The sequence below is a fragment of the Hetaerina americana genome, unplaced genomic scaffold (genome assembly GCF_022747635.1).
Source record: "Hetaerina americana unplaced genomic scaffold, ioHetAmer1.1.p SCAF_5, whole genome shotgun sequence".
Taxonomy (NCBI): domain Eukaryota; kingdom Metazoa; phylum Arthropoda; class Insecta; order Odonata; family Calopterygidae; genus Hetaerina; species Hetaerina americana.
In genome coordinates this window covers 38,338,597-38,355,787 of record NW_027287095.1, presented here as the reverse complement: position 1 = coordinate 38,355,787, position 17,191 = coordinate 38,338,597, and the positions used below count along the sequence as shown (strand labels likewise).

The following is a 17,191-nucleotide window of genomic DNA, read 5'->3' as shown; positions in this document are numbered from 1 at the left end:
CTGAAAAACACAAGCACGCTGCCTGAGCGTGTGAAGCAGTCTAATAGACATGGCGACTACAGCTAATGGTAATGGCAATCTGGTGGATGAATTCGAAGAATCTTTTCAGGTAAATAGTAGTAAAGTATGCTTCTGTATGAATGAAAAATAAACCATATTTCTTTTGTAAATCATCCTAGGAATTTTCCACCGCCAGTAATTTTGGAAAACTATTTGTAATTGATGGTCATTATATTTAATTTTTTTGACGTGGTAATTTTTGTATATATTTACTGGGTTAATATTTCCCCCCTAATGAGTTACGTTCCATATTTTAATTTTAATGTCATCAAACTCTTGAGATTTGTTCAAAGGCTCCTTTCAGTGTATTGAATTTTCATCTACCCTATTGATATTCCATAATTTTTATGTTTGTATGAAACCTCTATGATGTATTATTCTGTTTGTAGATAAATAAGTTTTGTATCTTAAACAGGTAAACACAACCCTTGGAGTGATAAGGGCATCGTGTTACCAAAAATGACAATCTATGGAAGCCTTGCTTGAATTTAGGTTTTCAAATATAAATGCAATGAGTTCTTTAGAGTTAGAGGAAGAAAATGAACCTGGATTCTAAAACTGAAGTTACATGTTGATCAAGTCAATTCAATAGTTGTTTACGTTTTTAGTTTGCCGTCCTGTAGGATTATTTTTCCATTCTTTGCCCCCTCTAATTATCAAATAACTTGCCAGAACCTTTCCATAGCATTTTATTTCGAGTGTTACTGTATGTAGAATATTTCTTTCTTATTATAATAAATCAAATTAGTACTAACTAGTATAACAGTTTATTTCAATCAATATTCTACTGACTGTTTAAGGAATTAGAAATGGGGAAGGTTGCATTTTTGTAATCATATAATTCGATTGTTCAACAGACCACATTCAGACATGGGAATTCATTGAGTCCTGGAGCCACACGCCTTGGCGGTCAAAAACAAATGTAATCATAGTAAAAACCTTATATCCTTCAAATTACTCCCATTCTCAAATTTTAAATCAAATTTGATGTTGTGAGCCTTTGTTGGAGAGTCTGTCATGGTCTTATGACATGCTAAAAATCATGCAAATGAGACCATAGGATGCCTGTGTTTTTTTGCAGATGAACACCCCTCCATGAATGAAGCCAGTACATTTTGTTAATCAGTGGCTGGGTTTATTTTCTAGGCCTGCCTGAATGTTTTAACGAAAGATGACACCCTTCACACAATGGAAAAAGATGAAATTAGAGTTGAAGTTGATCAAAGTCTTTTGAGATTTATTGATTTGGCTCGACAAATGGAAGCATTTTTTCTCCAGAAAAGATTTCTTTTGTCAGCACTGAAACCAGAACTAATTGTCAAAGAGGTATGGCCTTATAATGTAGTCTTTTTTCTATTTTATAATCTTAAAGTTTAAATACTGCATTATCTCTCAAGTTGTGTAATCCAAGAAATTTTAATAATTTACGGTAAGGATTTGTAGAAATACATATTTATGTATATCTTTTATTATGTCTTGTGAGGATACGTTGTGCATATTTTCAAGTGATAAAGGTTAATAAATTAATGTCCCACCTTTTTTTGTGTCAGTTGTTTCACTGATTATTCAGATGATTCAGTTTTAATATCTACATATGTCATATGTATTATTTCTTCTGATGTAAATATATCTTGAGGCTGGTGTCAACTGGACAGTGACCACTCTCCTTAGTTCTGAGCTCTTCTTTCGCCTTTTTCTAGTTTATTTCTTTTTTCCTCCGTCTATTTTCCTATCCAAAATCCTCTCTTAGGAAACATTCCATGTCGATTTTGTACCCCAAACAAGGTGTTTTTCGTCTTCCCTTTAGTCTTCATGAGGCTTATCTCCTCTCACTCATCCCCAACACCTTCCTGTTTCAAAACCAATGCATAAAGATGAACGTTGTTAAATGTAAGTTACTCTGAGGCATGTGTATCACTTACTCACCATCCCCCCTTTTCTATACATACATCCTATTCATGAATTAAATCAAATTTAATGAAATAGCAAATATTTTGATCTCAAATTGAGTAGCTTCAGGCGTGATGTGGTGGAAGTCGAATATAATGAATAACTTATCGTAGCACTTTTCCGCCTGATAAAATTTTTATTTTACGACCGGTTTTGATTTATTACATCATCATCAGGTAACAAAATGAAGTTGTGTGCCGTCTTAAATGCATTTAAGATTCCAGGAGGAGGGGAGAGGATGTGGTAGCAAATGAGGGGAGGGGGAAAGAGAAGGGAGATGTTTACAACGGATAGTGGAAAACAGAGTTTTGACCTTTTTAAAAACAGCACACATTAGGGTGTGAAGTGGTCCACTTGGGTGAATGGTGACAGTCACCAATAACCCATCAGCAGCCGGGACGATGCCAGTAGGCGTGCCGAGGGTTGGAGTTCAGGCCAGGGGATTAGGCCCTTCTGGAAGGGTAGCAGTGGAATACCCCACACTTAACTCACACGCTGGGGGGGGGGGGCACTCAAGGATGGGGGCGGTTGTGTGTCATGTGTGGTCAATGTTTACCAATGAAAGTTGAGGGAGAAAGAGGAATTGAACTGCATGTCATTGAGGAGGTGGGTGTTCTTCTTTATTCTTTGGACAATTCCCAATTATTCCAACACGTCTATTTTTTTGCATGTATTTGACACATGTAGCCCTTTTGATTTGAATTCACAGGTGTGGCTGATCTCGAGTAAGTGTTTGGTTATCATTGATGTGGCGTTGCCTAAGATTGTGCATTTCTCCTGTTCTTTGATTCGGGTGGAGAAATTCCTACCCGTTTGGTGTATGGCTTTGTACTCACACTGTATCGCATTCGCACCACTCTTCCTTGTATTGTCAATGGCATCTTTGTTTTTGCAGAGGAGGTTTGATATGTTGAAGGGGGTGTATAAATAGACTAAATATGTCCTTCGGAAGTGCATTGGCTAACTAGTACGATGTGTAGTTGATGAAGGGGATTTTGCACCATTTTCAGGTTTCCGTGGTCTGTTCCGTTTGTAGGGAGGTGGTTATGTTGGTGGCAAGCTTTGTCCTTTTCTTCCAGAGTAAGGAGTTGATCAAATCCTCCTTGTATCCATTATTGACGGCAATGCGTTTGATTGTATATAGTTCATGTTCAAAATGTGGAACACTTTAACTCTCGAAAAGCGATGGTAAGGTCAAGAAAATTTATTCTCCCTACAACTCCCGGCTCCATGGTGAACTTAAAAGACTTATGCACTGTGTTTAGATATTGAAAGAATTTTTCCTGTTGTCTATTGCTCCCTGTCCAGCAGTATAAGATGTCATCTACGTATCTGAATCAATATCGATTTTTGTCCAAAAGTTTTTCTTTAGAATAGAAAATTTTTACTTCTAATCTGTCCATGAAAATTTTGGCCAAAAGTGGGGAAGTGGTGAGCCCATGGCTAATCCTTCCTTTTGCTTGTAATACCGTCCATTGAACAAAAAGTAGTTTTGGTCAACACAAAGTTGGAGTAACATGCACATCTCGGTGTTTATTGAGCCGTTTGCATTAGCGTTGAAAAAGGATATCTTGGGCGTAAGATAATGCCTCTTGTTTCGGGATGGAGGGGAAAAGATTTTGGACATCAAAGAAAACTTACTTGGCATTCGGGGCCCGGGTAACGTTTTGGGGCTGTTCCACTAAAGACAGCAAATTTTTTATACTGAATTTTGGTTTGAAATCAGTTGGCAAAAGACTGAATTTAGTACTTACGATAATTTATGAGTGGACCGGTGTGCAATTTTTCCATAATAGTAAATAATTAAGACTTGAAAATTGATGTAGCTTTCGTCAAAGGACCTTATATGGATCCCCATATAGTGCATATTTTAGATATTACATATTGAACTGTATTTAACTCTAATTTATGTGTCAATATTTGTCATTACTGTGGTTCGTCTAGTCCTAGTCATCTGCTCTGGTTTATTTGACAGGATGTCATCGATTTGCGGAATGAGTTGCACCGAAAAGATGAGCTCATCAAGAGACACTATGAGAAGATTGTTGTTTGGCAGAACTTGTTGGCTGACCTGCAAGGGCCTAGGGCCCAAGGACCATCCCTCTCTGGCAACAGTGTTCCCAATCAGCAGCAGCAACAAGTCCAGCAACAGCAGCAACAACAGCAGCAACAAGCCCAGCAGCAACAGCAGCAGCAAGTGCAACAGCAACAAGTGCAACAGCAGCAGCAACAACAGCAACAGCAAGCGCCGCCCCCACAAGCCCAGCATCAGGTGCCTCAGATGACCCAGAATGCCATGGTGACCCTGCAGCAGCAACAGCTACAGCAGCAGCTTCAACAGCAGCACATTCAGCAGCAAATGCAGCAACAGCAGCAGATGCAACAACAGCAGGTTGGTTTATTTTTAATCACAAGTCGCGTTTACGCAAGGGAAAACAATTCATTCATTTTTCCCTTGGGTATCCAAGATCGCATCCATGCTTGCGAAACATCTACAATTAATTTTTTTATGCACTCATTTTATCCCTAAATTCGAATCTTTTCATTCATGCATGTTTTTGTCATCATATTCGTTTTCAAGGTTTTGTTTCTCCTTAAAAAATTACTCGGTCGACTGTACATTTTCATAATACTGACATTCAGTCACTAAGACTGCACAATCACTGTGGTATAAGTAGGCCATTTACTAGGCCCAAAGCATGGAAAACGGTCTTCTGCCTAGACCTCAGTTCCTGGTACACTAGCACAAGACAGCTTGAAAAAGCAATGGTTGTAATAAAACGGTAATGTGGAAAAAATATGTTCACTGATGACAGCTATACATTTTTGTATTGACAGGGTCCGCCAATGCAACAGTCTGGTGGGCCGATGGGTATGCCATGTGGTGTGGGAGGTGGTGGAATGAACCCTCAGGCCATGTTTATGCCTGGTGGTCAGCTTCAGGCACAGCAGAGGTCTGCGGGCAGTGGTGGAGGGGGTATGGTGGGTGTGGCTGGTGGGTTTCATCATGTCCTGGGAGCTGGTCAAGGGCAGGGAGGGGCAGCTGGAGGCCTGCAGGGTCCCTTGGCATACCTTGAGAAGACCACGTCAAACATAGGAATGCCTGAGGCCCGCAGGTGACGCGGGCGAGGCAGGGGGCGGGGCCGTGGACGGGGCAGGGGACGAGGGAGAGGAAGAGGTCTTGACTACGGCACTGCTCCCTGAAGGGAAGGGAATATATGACTGTGGAGGAGTCCTCCATTGCATCCACATTAAGTGGATGCACGTGACACAGTCCTGGGGTAACTGTGCTGTATTGTAAAATAGACGCTTTAGGCATGCACATTAGACTTTAATACAGTGAGGATCCAGTGAGTTAATGAATTAACCAAAGCTTTTATAACTCCAGCTGAAGGAGATGGTAATTTTTATGTGAAAAGTTGCTATTTTTGTACAGAAGCATTGAAGAAATACTGCGATTGTTAAGTTGTCTTTTGTGGTCTGTGACCCAGTTTTTATGGCAATGCTGTAAAATGACTGTGGTTGCCTGATTTTATCGTGAATTGGAGGAAGAATTCATGATTGACTAAAATTTATTGAAAGAAATGTGCCTTTCAAAATTTGTTCAATTTGTTTGAAATATTTTCCTTCGTAATTGGTGAAGATGAATCTGTCATGAAGACATGGTTATTCTAACAACAGTGGTTGTCATCTATAAATTCCTCTTTTAACTGTACCATATCTTTTATTTTGACTTATCGCCTACAATGGTTCATTATAAGAGTTTATATGTAATATTGCTTGTGGTTATTCATCTCTGTATTATAAAATTTGACTTCCATTAATACTTTCACATTATATTTTTATTTATTTTTTCTCATTATTGATTGTTGCTTTTCTCTAATAGTTTTCATTGTATTTTTCGGCAAATAGTTGTTGCTAGAATGTGTAAGCAATTTGGGAAGGAATATTATTTTTAACAAAATTATTGAGTATAATTTTGGGATGTAATATAAAGACTATTTTGTGTTGTAACTATATATGAAGTGACACACAAAATCAAAAGCATAAAACCATTTCTGGCAATCTGTAAATAGATGGTATCATGAAATTTGCAAGATGCGTGTTGTTTGTATAATTGGCCATATTATTTCTATGCATTATTTCTTCTTGTATTTTTGGAAATTAATTGTGTATAACTTCATTCTTGAGGCAGTTGTTTAAGCTTCGGACAAGGGACTTGTGTTGATATTTGTATGCCTTTGGTTGCCTTCTCTTGTATTCATTCCAGTTACATAGTATTTATTGGGACTGTGTACACTGATAACATAAATTACTGATTACATGAGATGTTCCTTCTTATGTCAATGGACTTGAAGTGGTTCAAATGAATTCCATACAATGTAAATATTTTCAAAGGCTGTGACTTGAAATTACTTATTATCGAATAAAGAAGTATCATTTTGCAAGAATTATTTTTCATCGTTAGCCATTGTAAATCTATTGTCTTGTAAAATGATGATACATTTCTTCCTTATAACTTGATAAGATTTCTGGTAGTAAAAAAATGAAAAGTAAAAAATACTTATTTGAAAACAATGGTTTAAATCATCTGCTAGTGCTTATTTCTCCATTCAAAGTTATTTATGGAGAGGTAATACTTAATATTTCATGTGAAAAGCATTTGATCATATTGATTATTGTGAAATCATGAAATAATATTTATGGTGGCAAGATAAGCCTTATAATAAGGCTGTTCTTAACACATGAAATAAGTAATTTTGTTTGATATTAACTGCCAGACTATTAGATTGTATAAATCGTGAATTTTGAATTGATTTTTCTATTGCTGACTTACATATTTCTCTCTTCTCATTTTAAGAATATCTTTATGTAGTATGGGTATTAGTAATGTATTCCTTGTAATAAAATAGTTGTTTATATTCTTAACTCTAAATTATGTATATTAGTGTAACAATTATATCTGCACTTCGTATTTTGAAAGTAGTAATGGAGGTTAAATCATCTTGCATGTCTGGAAGTCACTTTTTTATATGGAAAAAATTCATTTAACTAAGTCAAGGAAAATAATAAACTTCCTCATTTTCTCATTAGAGCCTAAGACAAATTGTATGTGAATAGAATACCTTCAAAATTTGAAGAATATTGTCGATTCATAGATTACTAGATAGTAAATATTTTAAGTAATTTTCCTATTTAACCGTTAAATGTCAAAGAATCTAATATCATTTGTGTCAGCATAATAAAAGTACACATTTGGCAAAAATAACACTTCAGTGATGATTATAAACACATTTGCAATAACTATGTACATGCATATTGAAATGAATACACAGCTGTACTGAACTCTGAGAAATAATCTAAAATCCCAAAAACATTGTCGATGATATCTAAATGTTCTAATCTTTTCTTCACTAAGTGTAGTTTACTGCATTCACTCTACATGTATCATTTCATATGAGTATAAAGGGAGGTTAGTGTTCATAGAGAACAAAACATGTCCCTATTGATAGGTCTTCAGAATAAGTATTCATTCAGTAACAACATTTTCAAGTGTTTTTTAAAATGCCTAGCCAAACAAAATATTGTACATGTCCTATCTCAATGTTATTCATATTGTGTATGTTCCATTGTGTAATGGTGTGTTATTTCTTGTTACATGTGTATTAAACATTATAAAGATGTGGAACATTTTCTTCATTTATAAAATTTTAAATTGCCCATTATAACAGCCAGAGCTAAAGCTTGACAATAGATCAATATGTTCAGTTTTTTCTCATTACAATAATCATGTATCATATTCTCCTTATTTTGAATCATATTGATTTGATCATTGAACGGAGAGCAATGAATATTTCTCTGGCTGTGGTATGTAGAGTTGAAATTTTTGCTTTGGTGGCTTCATCCGATTTGCCGAGGAGATGGATATTATGTTGTCCATTTAAGTAAAATGCCCAACGACTATTTGTAATTCCTAAATATCTGACAGTATGTAAGAAAGTGCCATTATTTAATGTGCCTCTTTGAACAAATACATTTATTATTCTGAAAGATGTACAATATATCATACCCAGGGCAATAGGTTCATTAAACTAAATTTCTTGTATCCTGGACACTTGTACTTGAATTTTCCGGGTTGTGACATTAGTGGCTTGCTCCCATCTTCCACGAAGCAAGTATATTATAATTTGAGGAGTGTATGTTTAACTATCAAAACATCAACTGAGCAAAGTGTTAAATCATAACTCTCCTTTATTGATAAGGAGTATTATTTACCACGTTGACCTAGTTTATTTAAAGATTATCATTTCAGAAGAAGCCGGTGTGTTAACAGTTAATGTACTTCTACAGCAAATGAAAGGTCAATTTCCAGTCTGGCAGGGTCACTTATGCCAGATATGTCAAAGAGTAGGAGCCAGATAAAAGGTAATCCATACTGTATCTGTTCCTCCATGAGGTGGCTACAGTTATGGCAACTACAGGATTCGGACCAATCAGTATGTGTTGTCCCCAGCAGCAGAGGAGGCAAGGGTTCTCCAGTTGTCATCTCATGAAATCCTTGCTAAGCAAAAGTGATGGCAGCAGCGCAGAAGATGTAGAAAAGGACAAATGAGTAAGAAGAAGAACTTGGAATGTTAGGACGATGTTGAGGGCAGGGAAATTAGAGGATATAAAGCAAAAGATGGAGAGAGGAAATACAGATGGGTTGGGGCCCTGCGTGGTCAGATGGAAGGATTACTGGAGCAATAATTATATGGTGGATGGGAGGGGTGGCAATAATATTGAATATAAATGAAGGGAGAAGCATAGTTAGAATAGAGAAAGCAACTGATAGTATATTACTGGTAGAAGTAAAAGCAGAACCTAACAATCTTTGTTTATGTTCAGGCAGACATGCGTCCAAACAGTCATAGGGAGGAAGAATTCATTCTAATCAGTTAAAGGACATCATCATGGAGGGAAACATTTAATATTGATGGGAGATTGGAATGCGACTGTAGTCAAAGGAAGAGATGATAGTGAGTTGGGGGACTACAGTTTAGGAAGAAGAAATGGCTGATGGAAGAAAGCAACAGTGTTCTGCTGGAGATGGGTAAAGCATAACGAATACATGGTTTAGAAATCGCATAAGTACACATGGGAAATGCCTCAGAATTCAGGAAAACTCTATTATGGTTTGGCACGGATTTAGGAACAGCGTGAATAATTTGCAGTTTCCCAGGAGCAAATGTGGACTCAGACCATGTTTGGTAATAACGAAGTGCAGCATCTGATTCAAGAAGATAAAACAAGGAAGATGGTTTAGGAAATGGAATTTGAAAGCATTAACAGGAACAACCAGAAAGTAGTATTAGGAGGCCTAGAGAAAATGAGTGAAGACAGGGAGCTGGGTAATATAGAGGAAAAATGGGAACCAATAAAATAAAGGGATATCAAAAGCCACAAACGAAACTATAGGCACTGTATATATGATAAAGGAAAAGTACTCATGTATAGGATATGGACAAGAAAGCCATGGATTATGTAAGAGATGATTATAAATATAGGGAAGGAAATAGAAGAATGTAAATAGACTTACGTAGAAGGAAGTATAGAACTAAATAATAAACTGAGGTGGGTGACAACTAAAATAAAACAAACATGATGGAAGATGCATTGCAAGGATATGGAAAGATTGTAGAGAAAAGATGAAATTGCTGTGCTATACGGGAAGGTGAAAGCACTGTTAGGAAGTAAGAACAAAAATCTGCCAATAATAAATCAGGAAAATTATTAATGTACCCAGATAATATTCAAAAGAATATATAGAAGAACTGTATGGCAAAGACAGACCAGTGAGGCTAGACAGACAGAGAACATGACGTAGATGAAGATAACTTAGGTCCAGGGTCTACAGCAAGATAAAAAAGACACAAAGGAATTAAAATCAAATATGGCTGTGGAGGTAGACAACAATCTCATGGTACTACTTACAGGTTTAGAAGAGTGGGAGGGCGATTGGCCTTTCTCTTTCTGGAAAATCACATTACTGTTGTTTGATTTATATTGATTCTCATCCCATATCTATCACACTGAATTTCTAATTCACTCAGCAATGCTTGCAACCCTGACAAACTAGAGCTTGGTCATCAGCAAACCTACCTGATTTCTAGGATTCCCCACCGACTTTCATCTATCTCAAGTACCTCCCAAGCCTCTTTAATCATTTCCTCTACATTTATGTTGAACAGTACCGGTGATAATGGGCACAACCCTGCCTTACACCTCTATCTTACACTGTCCATCCGGACTTTCCATCCCCCACTCACACCTGAGCAGTCTGAGATATGTGCATGTTGCAGATTAACCCCCCAGTCCCTCCAATTTATTCCTATTTTCAGCAATATACTCTTTGGTTTTTCCAATTCACTCAAAAGAAGATTTTTTGAAATTTACGGAACAGAAAAATAAGTCTTGATTGTATTCTATATTCCGCTCGATTAGTGACCTCATTACTGTAATTGTATCGCATGTGCCTCCCTCCTTCCTCAACCCAAACATCATCCCTTAAATAATCATATACTCTGATGAATAACTGATCGCAGCACCTTTCCACTAGATAATTTTTTATTTTACGACCCGGTTTCGATGCATTACATCATCATCAGGTAACAAAATGAAGTAATGTGCCGTATTATATACATTTAAGATTCCGGAGGGAGAGGAGTGGGTGTCGTAAGAAACTCGGGGAGGGAGGGAGAGAGAGAGGGGGGGAATAAAGGCGGAGCAAAGGGAAACATTTACAAAGGATAGCGGAAAAACAGAGTTTCGACCTTGTTAAAAACAGTGCATATAGTTTTAAAGTGCAAAGTGGTCCACTTGGATGAATGGCGGCAGTCACCAGTATCCCATCGGTAGCCGGGACGATGCCAGTAGGCGGGCCGAGGGCTGGAGTCCAGGCCAGGGGATTAGACCCTTCAGGAAGGGTGGCGGCGGTATACCCCACACTTAACTCACACACTGGGGGGGCACTCAAGGACGAGGGCGTTTGTGTGTCACATGTGGTCAATGTTTACAAACGAAAGAAGGAAAAGAGGGGGGGAGGAGGAAGTGAACTACATGTAATTGAAGAGGGGGGTGTTCTTCTTTACTCGTTGGACAATTTACAATTGGTCCAACGCGTCTAATTTTTTTGCTTTCATTTGACTCATGTAGCACTTGTAATTTGATCAGTTATTCCTTATGTTCAACTTCCACCACATCATGGCTGAAGCTACTCAATTTATCCTTATCCTTTTGTGGATGACCCTGAGAACCTCTTTAGCTGCGTGGGAAATCAAACTTTTTATTTTGTATTCCTCACATGATCTAGCCTTTACCTTTTCCAGAATAGGAACTAACAGTGATCTCAAAAAGTCTTCCTGCCTTCAGATTCCTTCCTCATAGATGCTACCAATTAGTCCATATAGACTCTTCCTCCCACATTTTCCTAAACCTTTTAGTAGTTCCGTTGGAATGTTGTTTGCCCCCACGGCCGTATTTAATTTCATTGCTCTTAATGCCCTTCCTACCTCGCCGTCGAGTGTGCCTGGACCTAAGCTATCTTCCTCTACGTCATATTCTCATTCAATGTCTAACCTTGTTGGCTAAGTTTATTACCATACAGTTCTTCTATATATTCCTTCCATCTATCATAGATCTTTTCTGTTGGAGCTATTTTCTTACCCGACCTATCTCTAACAATTAACACATATTCCTTCAGCCTAACTCAGTGTTTACATTCTTCCATTTCCTTCTCTCATCTTCTTTCTAAACATCTCATCCATGATCTATGATTTCCTTGTACTTTTCCGATAAACAGTTCTTAAAGTTTCTTTTGCGGCTTTCGATATCCCTTTTTTGATATATTTCCATTTTATCTGGATAGTTATCAGCTCTTTTCCCTCACTCATGACTTTCTCTTCAGCCTACTGATACTAATCCCTTGTCATTCCAGTCAATGCTTCCAAATTTCATTTCCTAACTCACCGCCCCAGCCTTATCTTTTTTGAATTTTACTCGGAATCGGAATGAATTTTTGTTGGGATAGATGGGGGAATTGTTGCTGTGCTATTTGATAGCTTGGGCCTATGCAAACCCTACCTTAATCAGAAGATTACCGATAGTAATAATACTATTTTTATAATGAGTAATCACGATAATATTTTTTCCGTGGGTGCAACAAATTTCTGCCTCCAGAATACGCGATCTGAAATTATCCCGGGTTCTTCTCAATTCTCTTTCGATTCCCCAAAATGCTGCCTACCCCGAATTACTCGCACGTGTTTCCGTCTCGGTGAAGTGGTTGCGGACGTCCGCCGGTTGGCTATTAACCCGCGAGAAAGGTCTAGTGGTTTCGGTTTCTGCTTTCCAGGCAAGCGGGAATGGTCGCGTGACAAATTTTCTGCGTATCCATTCTGATTTGGACGCCAGTACCTTGACAAACTTTGCAGATAAAGTTTTGTGTGATTTTTTCCCATTCGTAGGATATGAATGACATATTGCGATTTATTAGGCGCGCAGTAAAGGTTTCATGCGGCAGAATCTACGCCCCCCATGAATGTTCTTTGCAGTTGGGAGAAAGGGGAATTGGCTAATCCTGACGCCAAATCCGGTATCTTTGAAATAATACTTAAAAAATGTAAATTACCGACATTCTCCCATCCCAATGTCTGGCCAAGACATCGATGATGTAAATTGTAGGTATGATATCCAGCTCGAGATTGAAAAGATTTCATAAATTTATTCACCATCTTGTAAGGCAAATTTGGTTCTTTTTGCGTCTTTTTAGTGACTTTTAGACCTAGCGCTACAAGAGAAATTAAGAGAATACCAGCCTAGTAGATACCCAATTCCAAATGATACGATTTCTTGGTCTATTCCTTGTGTCGTCGATCCGCTTAGACACAACTTTTCTCGCCACTCAATTCTTCTGCTAATTATTCCTACATAAATGAATATATTTCCTAGTATGAGTAGTTATCAGGTCATTAGTGCAAAAGGAGAGTGGGTTGAAAAGGGGCCAAAGCAGCTAAACTTCGTTCATGACCATCACCATTCAGGTGCGTAAATATTTTTTTCTTCTTTCATTCCTGTTTCCTATGCATTTATTAGAACACTTAATATGCCGCTCCGGGACAAATACATCAATACATACAATACATCGATCGTATATTCACAAAAACACAATCCGATTAGTTGGGAGTATTTGGGGATGTGACTCCAATGATTGGGATCACATAGTGATCTCCTTCAGCTCCCTCTAACGCAATGCATGTTAGCTTCTTTGAGACCTCTGTATCGTAATTTTCGCCCCATAAAATTTTCACCGACAGTGGCATCTTTCAATATCTGAAAAACCGATTATTCTCGTGACGAGGCCTCCACCGTAGCCAATTGCTTTCGTTCGAGTATTATTATATCCATAAAACATGAGCACTCTCGAGGTGAAATTCGAACCCTCGGTCTTTTAGTTATATGTACATTTGCATTTAAGTCATTTCGAATGCAATTGCATTCGAAAGTCATTGCACGAAGTCATTGCATTCGAAAGGTCGAATCTGGAGAAGCATTTCCAGTGATTATGTTTTCTTCTTTTGCTCAAATATTAGCCAATATATTCATCCATAGATGCCACACTACTTGGATACTGGCGATTTTGTGCCCCCGTATAATATTTTTTCTCGATTGCTGTACTGTCTGTGGATCGTTGTCAGCCACGCCGACATACACTGTTTTTTGAGAGGTGAGAGTAGCAAAAGGCATTTTTGGTTGACAATGGCGACAATATGCAAATGCCAATATAGCTACCAGGCAAGGTAAGACTGCTATTTATATATTTTTAATTAGAGAAAAACAACACGAAGGTAATCTTGGTTAGTCATTGTGAACAAGATGCTATAAATTCCATGGAGGAATATGCTGTTTTTAGTATTTGTGGATTAAATATATGACTTTATAAACGCATTTTCCGTCTCCCTTTTTTCAAGGGGTAGACATAAATATTGCAATTACTGTACTAACAGTACTTTCTTTCTTTCATCTTTCTTCAATCTTTAGCTCTAGCAGATAAGATATAAAATAGAATTGCAAAAGCACACCTATGGGAGCGACTCTAGGTTCACGAAAGTCCTTATCCAGAAGAACCCTCAAATCTAAAAACGCTTATCTAGATGCGAAAGAATCTTTTCCACTCATCTTGATAAGGACATTACAAGCAAAGGACCTCATTCTTTTCTCTTTATTCATAAACATATATTTGTCTTATGTAGCGATAGCAATGATGAGAGCAAGTGTAAACATAAGTTTTAATTGACATAATGTTGAAAAAGTTGAGTATTTTTTCTTATTTTTCCTATACTCTTTTTACCCATTCTAGGTAAAGGAAGCAGACGAAAAACGCTATTTAGATAACACTCAAGCGCGGGCCAGGGAATGGAATGACAAACTACAGGAGAGCAGAAATCAATGTGACGGTTACGCTCTGGCGCCCGGGGGCATAGACTAATTTTTCAGCTCTAGAAGCAATTTCGCTCCTGCCTCTGCTCGCTAATTTGACATTTTTGTTGCCCCTGAGCATGTCACCCGAGCCCCTATCCCGCCCCCTGCCACGCTCTGGGAGCAAATGAAAGATTTTATTTTGCAAGGTGAAACTGATGGTATTTATTCGTGGAATGACGCATTTGGTAAAGGCTGTAGCGCGTTCGACGGGTTTTATTGGAATATTTTTCAAATGAAACGGAAGGCGGACACGAAAAAACCTATACCGGTTAGTTATTTCTAGAGACAAGACACCCATCGCGGCGAGGAGAAGGTTTTGAATTTCACCGCAGTCATCGAACTATTTAATGTTTAACTTTAGCTGAGATAACAACAACTTAACGACAGGACATTTTAATAGCGACCGGAATACCTAAAAACCCAATTAGTTTCTAAGCATCGCTACTTTATTTCTTTTTGTTGTCAATTCATGGTTCGGTGAGGTGGAGTTGCACCAGCGTTAATTGCAACTAAAACTGTGCATTCTACAAAATATTGTTCCATAAATAGGTGAATTTTTAGTAAAATAACAGGGATATCGGAAAAAGGGGATACAATAGCATCGTGAGGACCGATGGGAATTCACTATATGGGATTTAAGTGAGTCGTTTATTTTGCTGGAGTCTTGTGATGAGACGGGGATCGTTTGTGAGGAATCGGGAGCAAGGTCATAGTGAGCTTTGGAAGCGGCGAAAATCACCTTGCAGAGGCCCCACTAAAGCTGACCTGTCTGTCCTAGCCATACTATATATTATAGAAATCCTTCAGGCCATCCATAGGGCGAGGCTCTCATGAGCTAATGAGTGCCGAGTCAGCCCCCTGTGCGAAAACAATTATGAGTAGCGTGATATGTCAATATCAATGGAGACTTCTTATGATTATATCAATATAAAAAATGCTGAGTGAAAACGATAGCTCTACGCATTCGCTTGAAACGGACGATGAAAAGCATATTTGTTTTGTGAAGGGCGTATTCTTCAACTTAAAATTGAAAAAGAACATTCAAAGGTGTCACTAACTCAGTATGTACTCAGTACTTAATGGCAGATGCGCATCCATGGGCAGAGTTATAGACCCAGACGTGAATATAAAGACAATCAAAGATCCTGCGGTATCGTCACTAACGATCCATTTCAACTCGCTTCCGGTGTCATACCTGACCAACCATTTCCATCCCGAAACATATTGATTTCAAGAGAGAAAGTTTAGAAGGACTTACACTCGGTGCTCTGATTGACGCAAAAAAGTTCCGTTTTTTCCTCCCGCTAGAGACGCAAACATCCACGATACACTTGGGTGAAATGAATATGGAGGAACTCGAGAGGATCTCCGAGAGAAATATTGTATCCCAGGATGCTACCGACGTCAGAAACTATAAAATTATCCTGAAACCAAAAGAGTGAGAATAAATTTTAAGATTTCAATACGATATTACCCTTTCTCTCGGTATGGGAACAAGTCTCATGGAAAAGAGACTCAAGGATCGAATTATCGGTGGAGTTAAGAATGTGTATTGAAAAGAAACTTTCAGCTCCCCACAAACCCGATTCAACATTTTCCGAAGAGAAAATAACTTTTTAATGGGCGACGGTATCATATTTCTTAGCTTTTCTCTGAAAGACCCGAAAACTTTAAATTAGCTACAAAAGTTTCTTATCCACTTAGGTATATATATGTGTGTATGTCTGTGTGTGTATATATATATATACTATATAAAAATATATACTCTCGACCGCAGTATGTATGCGCGCGCGTGTGTCTACACACACACACACATACATACACACACACACACACATATATATATATATATATATATATATATATATATATATATATATATATATATATATATATATATATATATATATTTATTTATTTATTTATTTATTTATTTATTTAATTTCAAGATGATTTCACAGTGGATCTTAGCGTCGTAGTTGATGAATACGCATTATTAATTCATTGCGTAGACAAAACCATGCGATGCGATTAGTCGTTTAACTTATAATTAGCGAGTAAGGAAATGTGCTTATTTTTGGAATATAAACTCTGCAATTTTTTCCAGAAAGTGCATGGATTAATTATCGATAAATTATAAATACATTTGTTTCTAATTTTATAAAGTAATCCACTCATATATGTTCGAAGTGTTATACTCCGACTACACAGCATACAAATATGATATTCATACTAAAAAGAAAGACTCGTACTTTTCCACAGATTTTATTATACGGTACAACGCGTTTCACCGACTTGCGGCATATTCTATGCATGCTACCACGCACTTATTTTGAATACTTATATGTCCTTTTATTTATGTTTATATTACCAGGGTACACAAAATTTTATGTTTGCACAATGAAAACAATTTCATACAGCATCACTTGCAAATTACGCATGAATTCCGAAGGATATGAATACCTTTTATGATTCACCTAAAAGCGTGTGGTTACTACGTGATTTCGCCTCAAATGAATCAGCTGGTGAACGCGACGCAGCAAGTTTCAAGAGTTGATTGAGAGCGATTTCCTTTGCGCACTCATACATTACCAATATGCGATACAGTTCACATCAGTGCCAAGTATTTTAAAGAGATTTTTCCAGTATTATTACACCTTTT

At 37.6% G+C, this 17,191-nt stretch overlaps 1 protein-coding gene across 1 annotated transcript; it reads left to right on the top strand.

Annotated features, from left to right (window-relative positions):
• Positions 1 to 35: 35 nt before the first annotated feature.
• MED28 (mediator complex subunit 28) lies at positions 36 to 6,555 on the top strand. The gene is made up of 4 exons (XM_071592199.1): positions 36 to 109; positions 1,207 to 1,386; positions 3,986 to 4,402; positions 4,849 to 6,555. Exons 1-4 carry the CDS (start codon positions 50 to 52, stop codon positions 5,128 to 5,130), a joined length of 939 nt encoding a protein of 312 aa, XP_071448300.1. The 5' UTR covers positions 36 to 49; the 3' UTR covers positions 5,131 to 6,555.
• Positions 6,556 to 17,191: the final 10,636 nt, after the last annotated feature.

Coding starts and splice junctions, on each gene's coding strand:
- MED28 (XM_071592199.1), top strand. CDS start 50: ATGGCGACTACAGCTAATGGTAATGGCAATCTGGTGGATGAATTCGAA. Junction 1,387..3,985: donor CAGAACTAATTGTCAAAGAG/GTATGGCCTTAT, acceptor TTTATTTGACAG/GATGTCATCGATTTGCGGAA. Junction 4,403..4,848: donor AGCAGATGCAACAACAGCAG/GTTGGTTTATTT, acceptor TTGTATTGACAG/GGTCCGCCAATGCAACAGTC.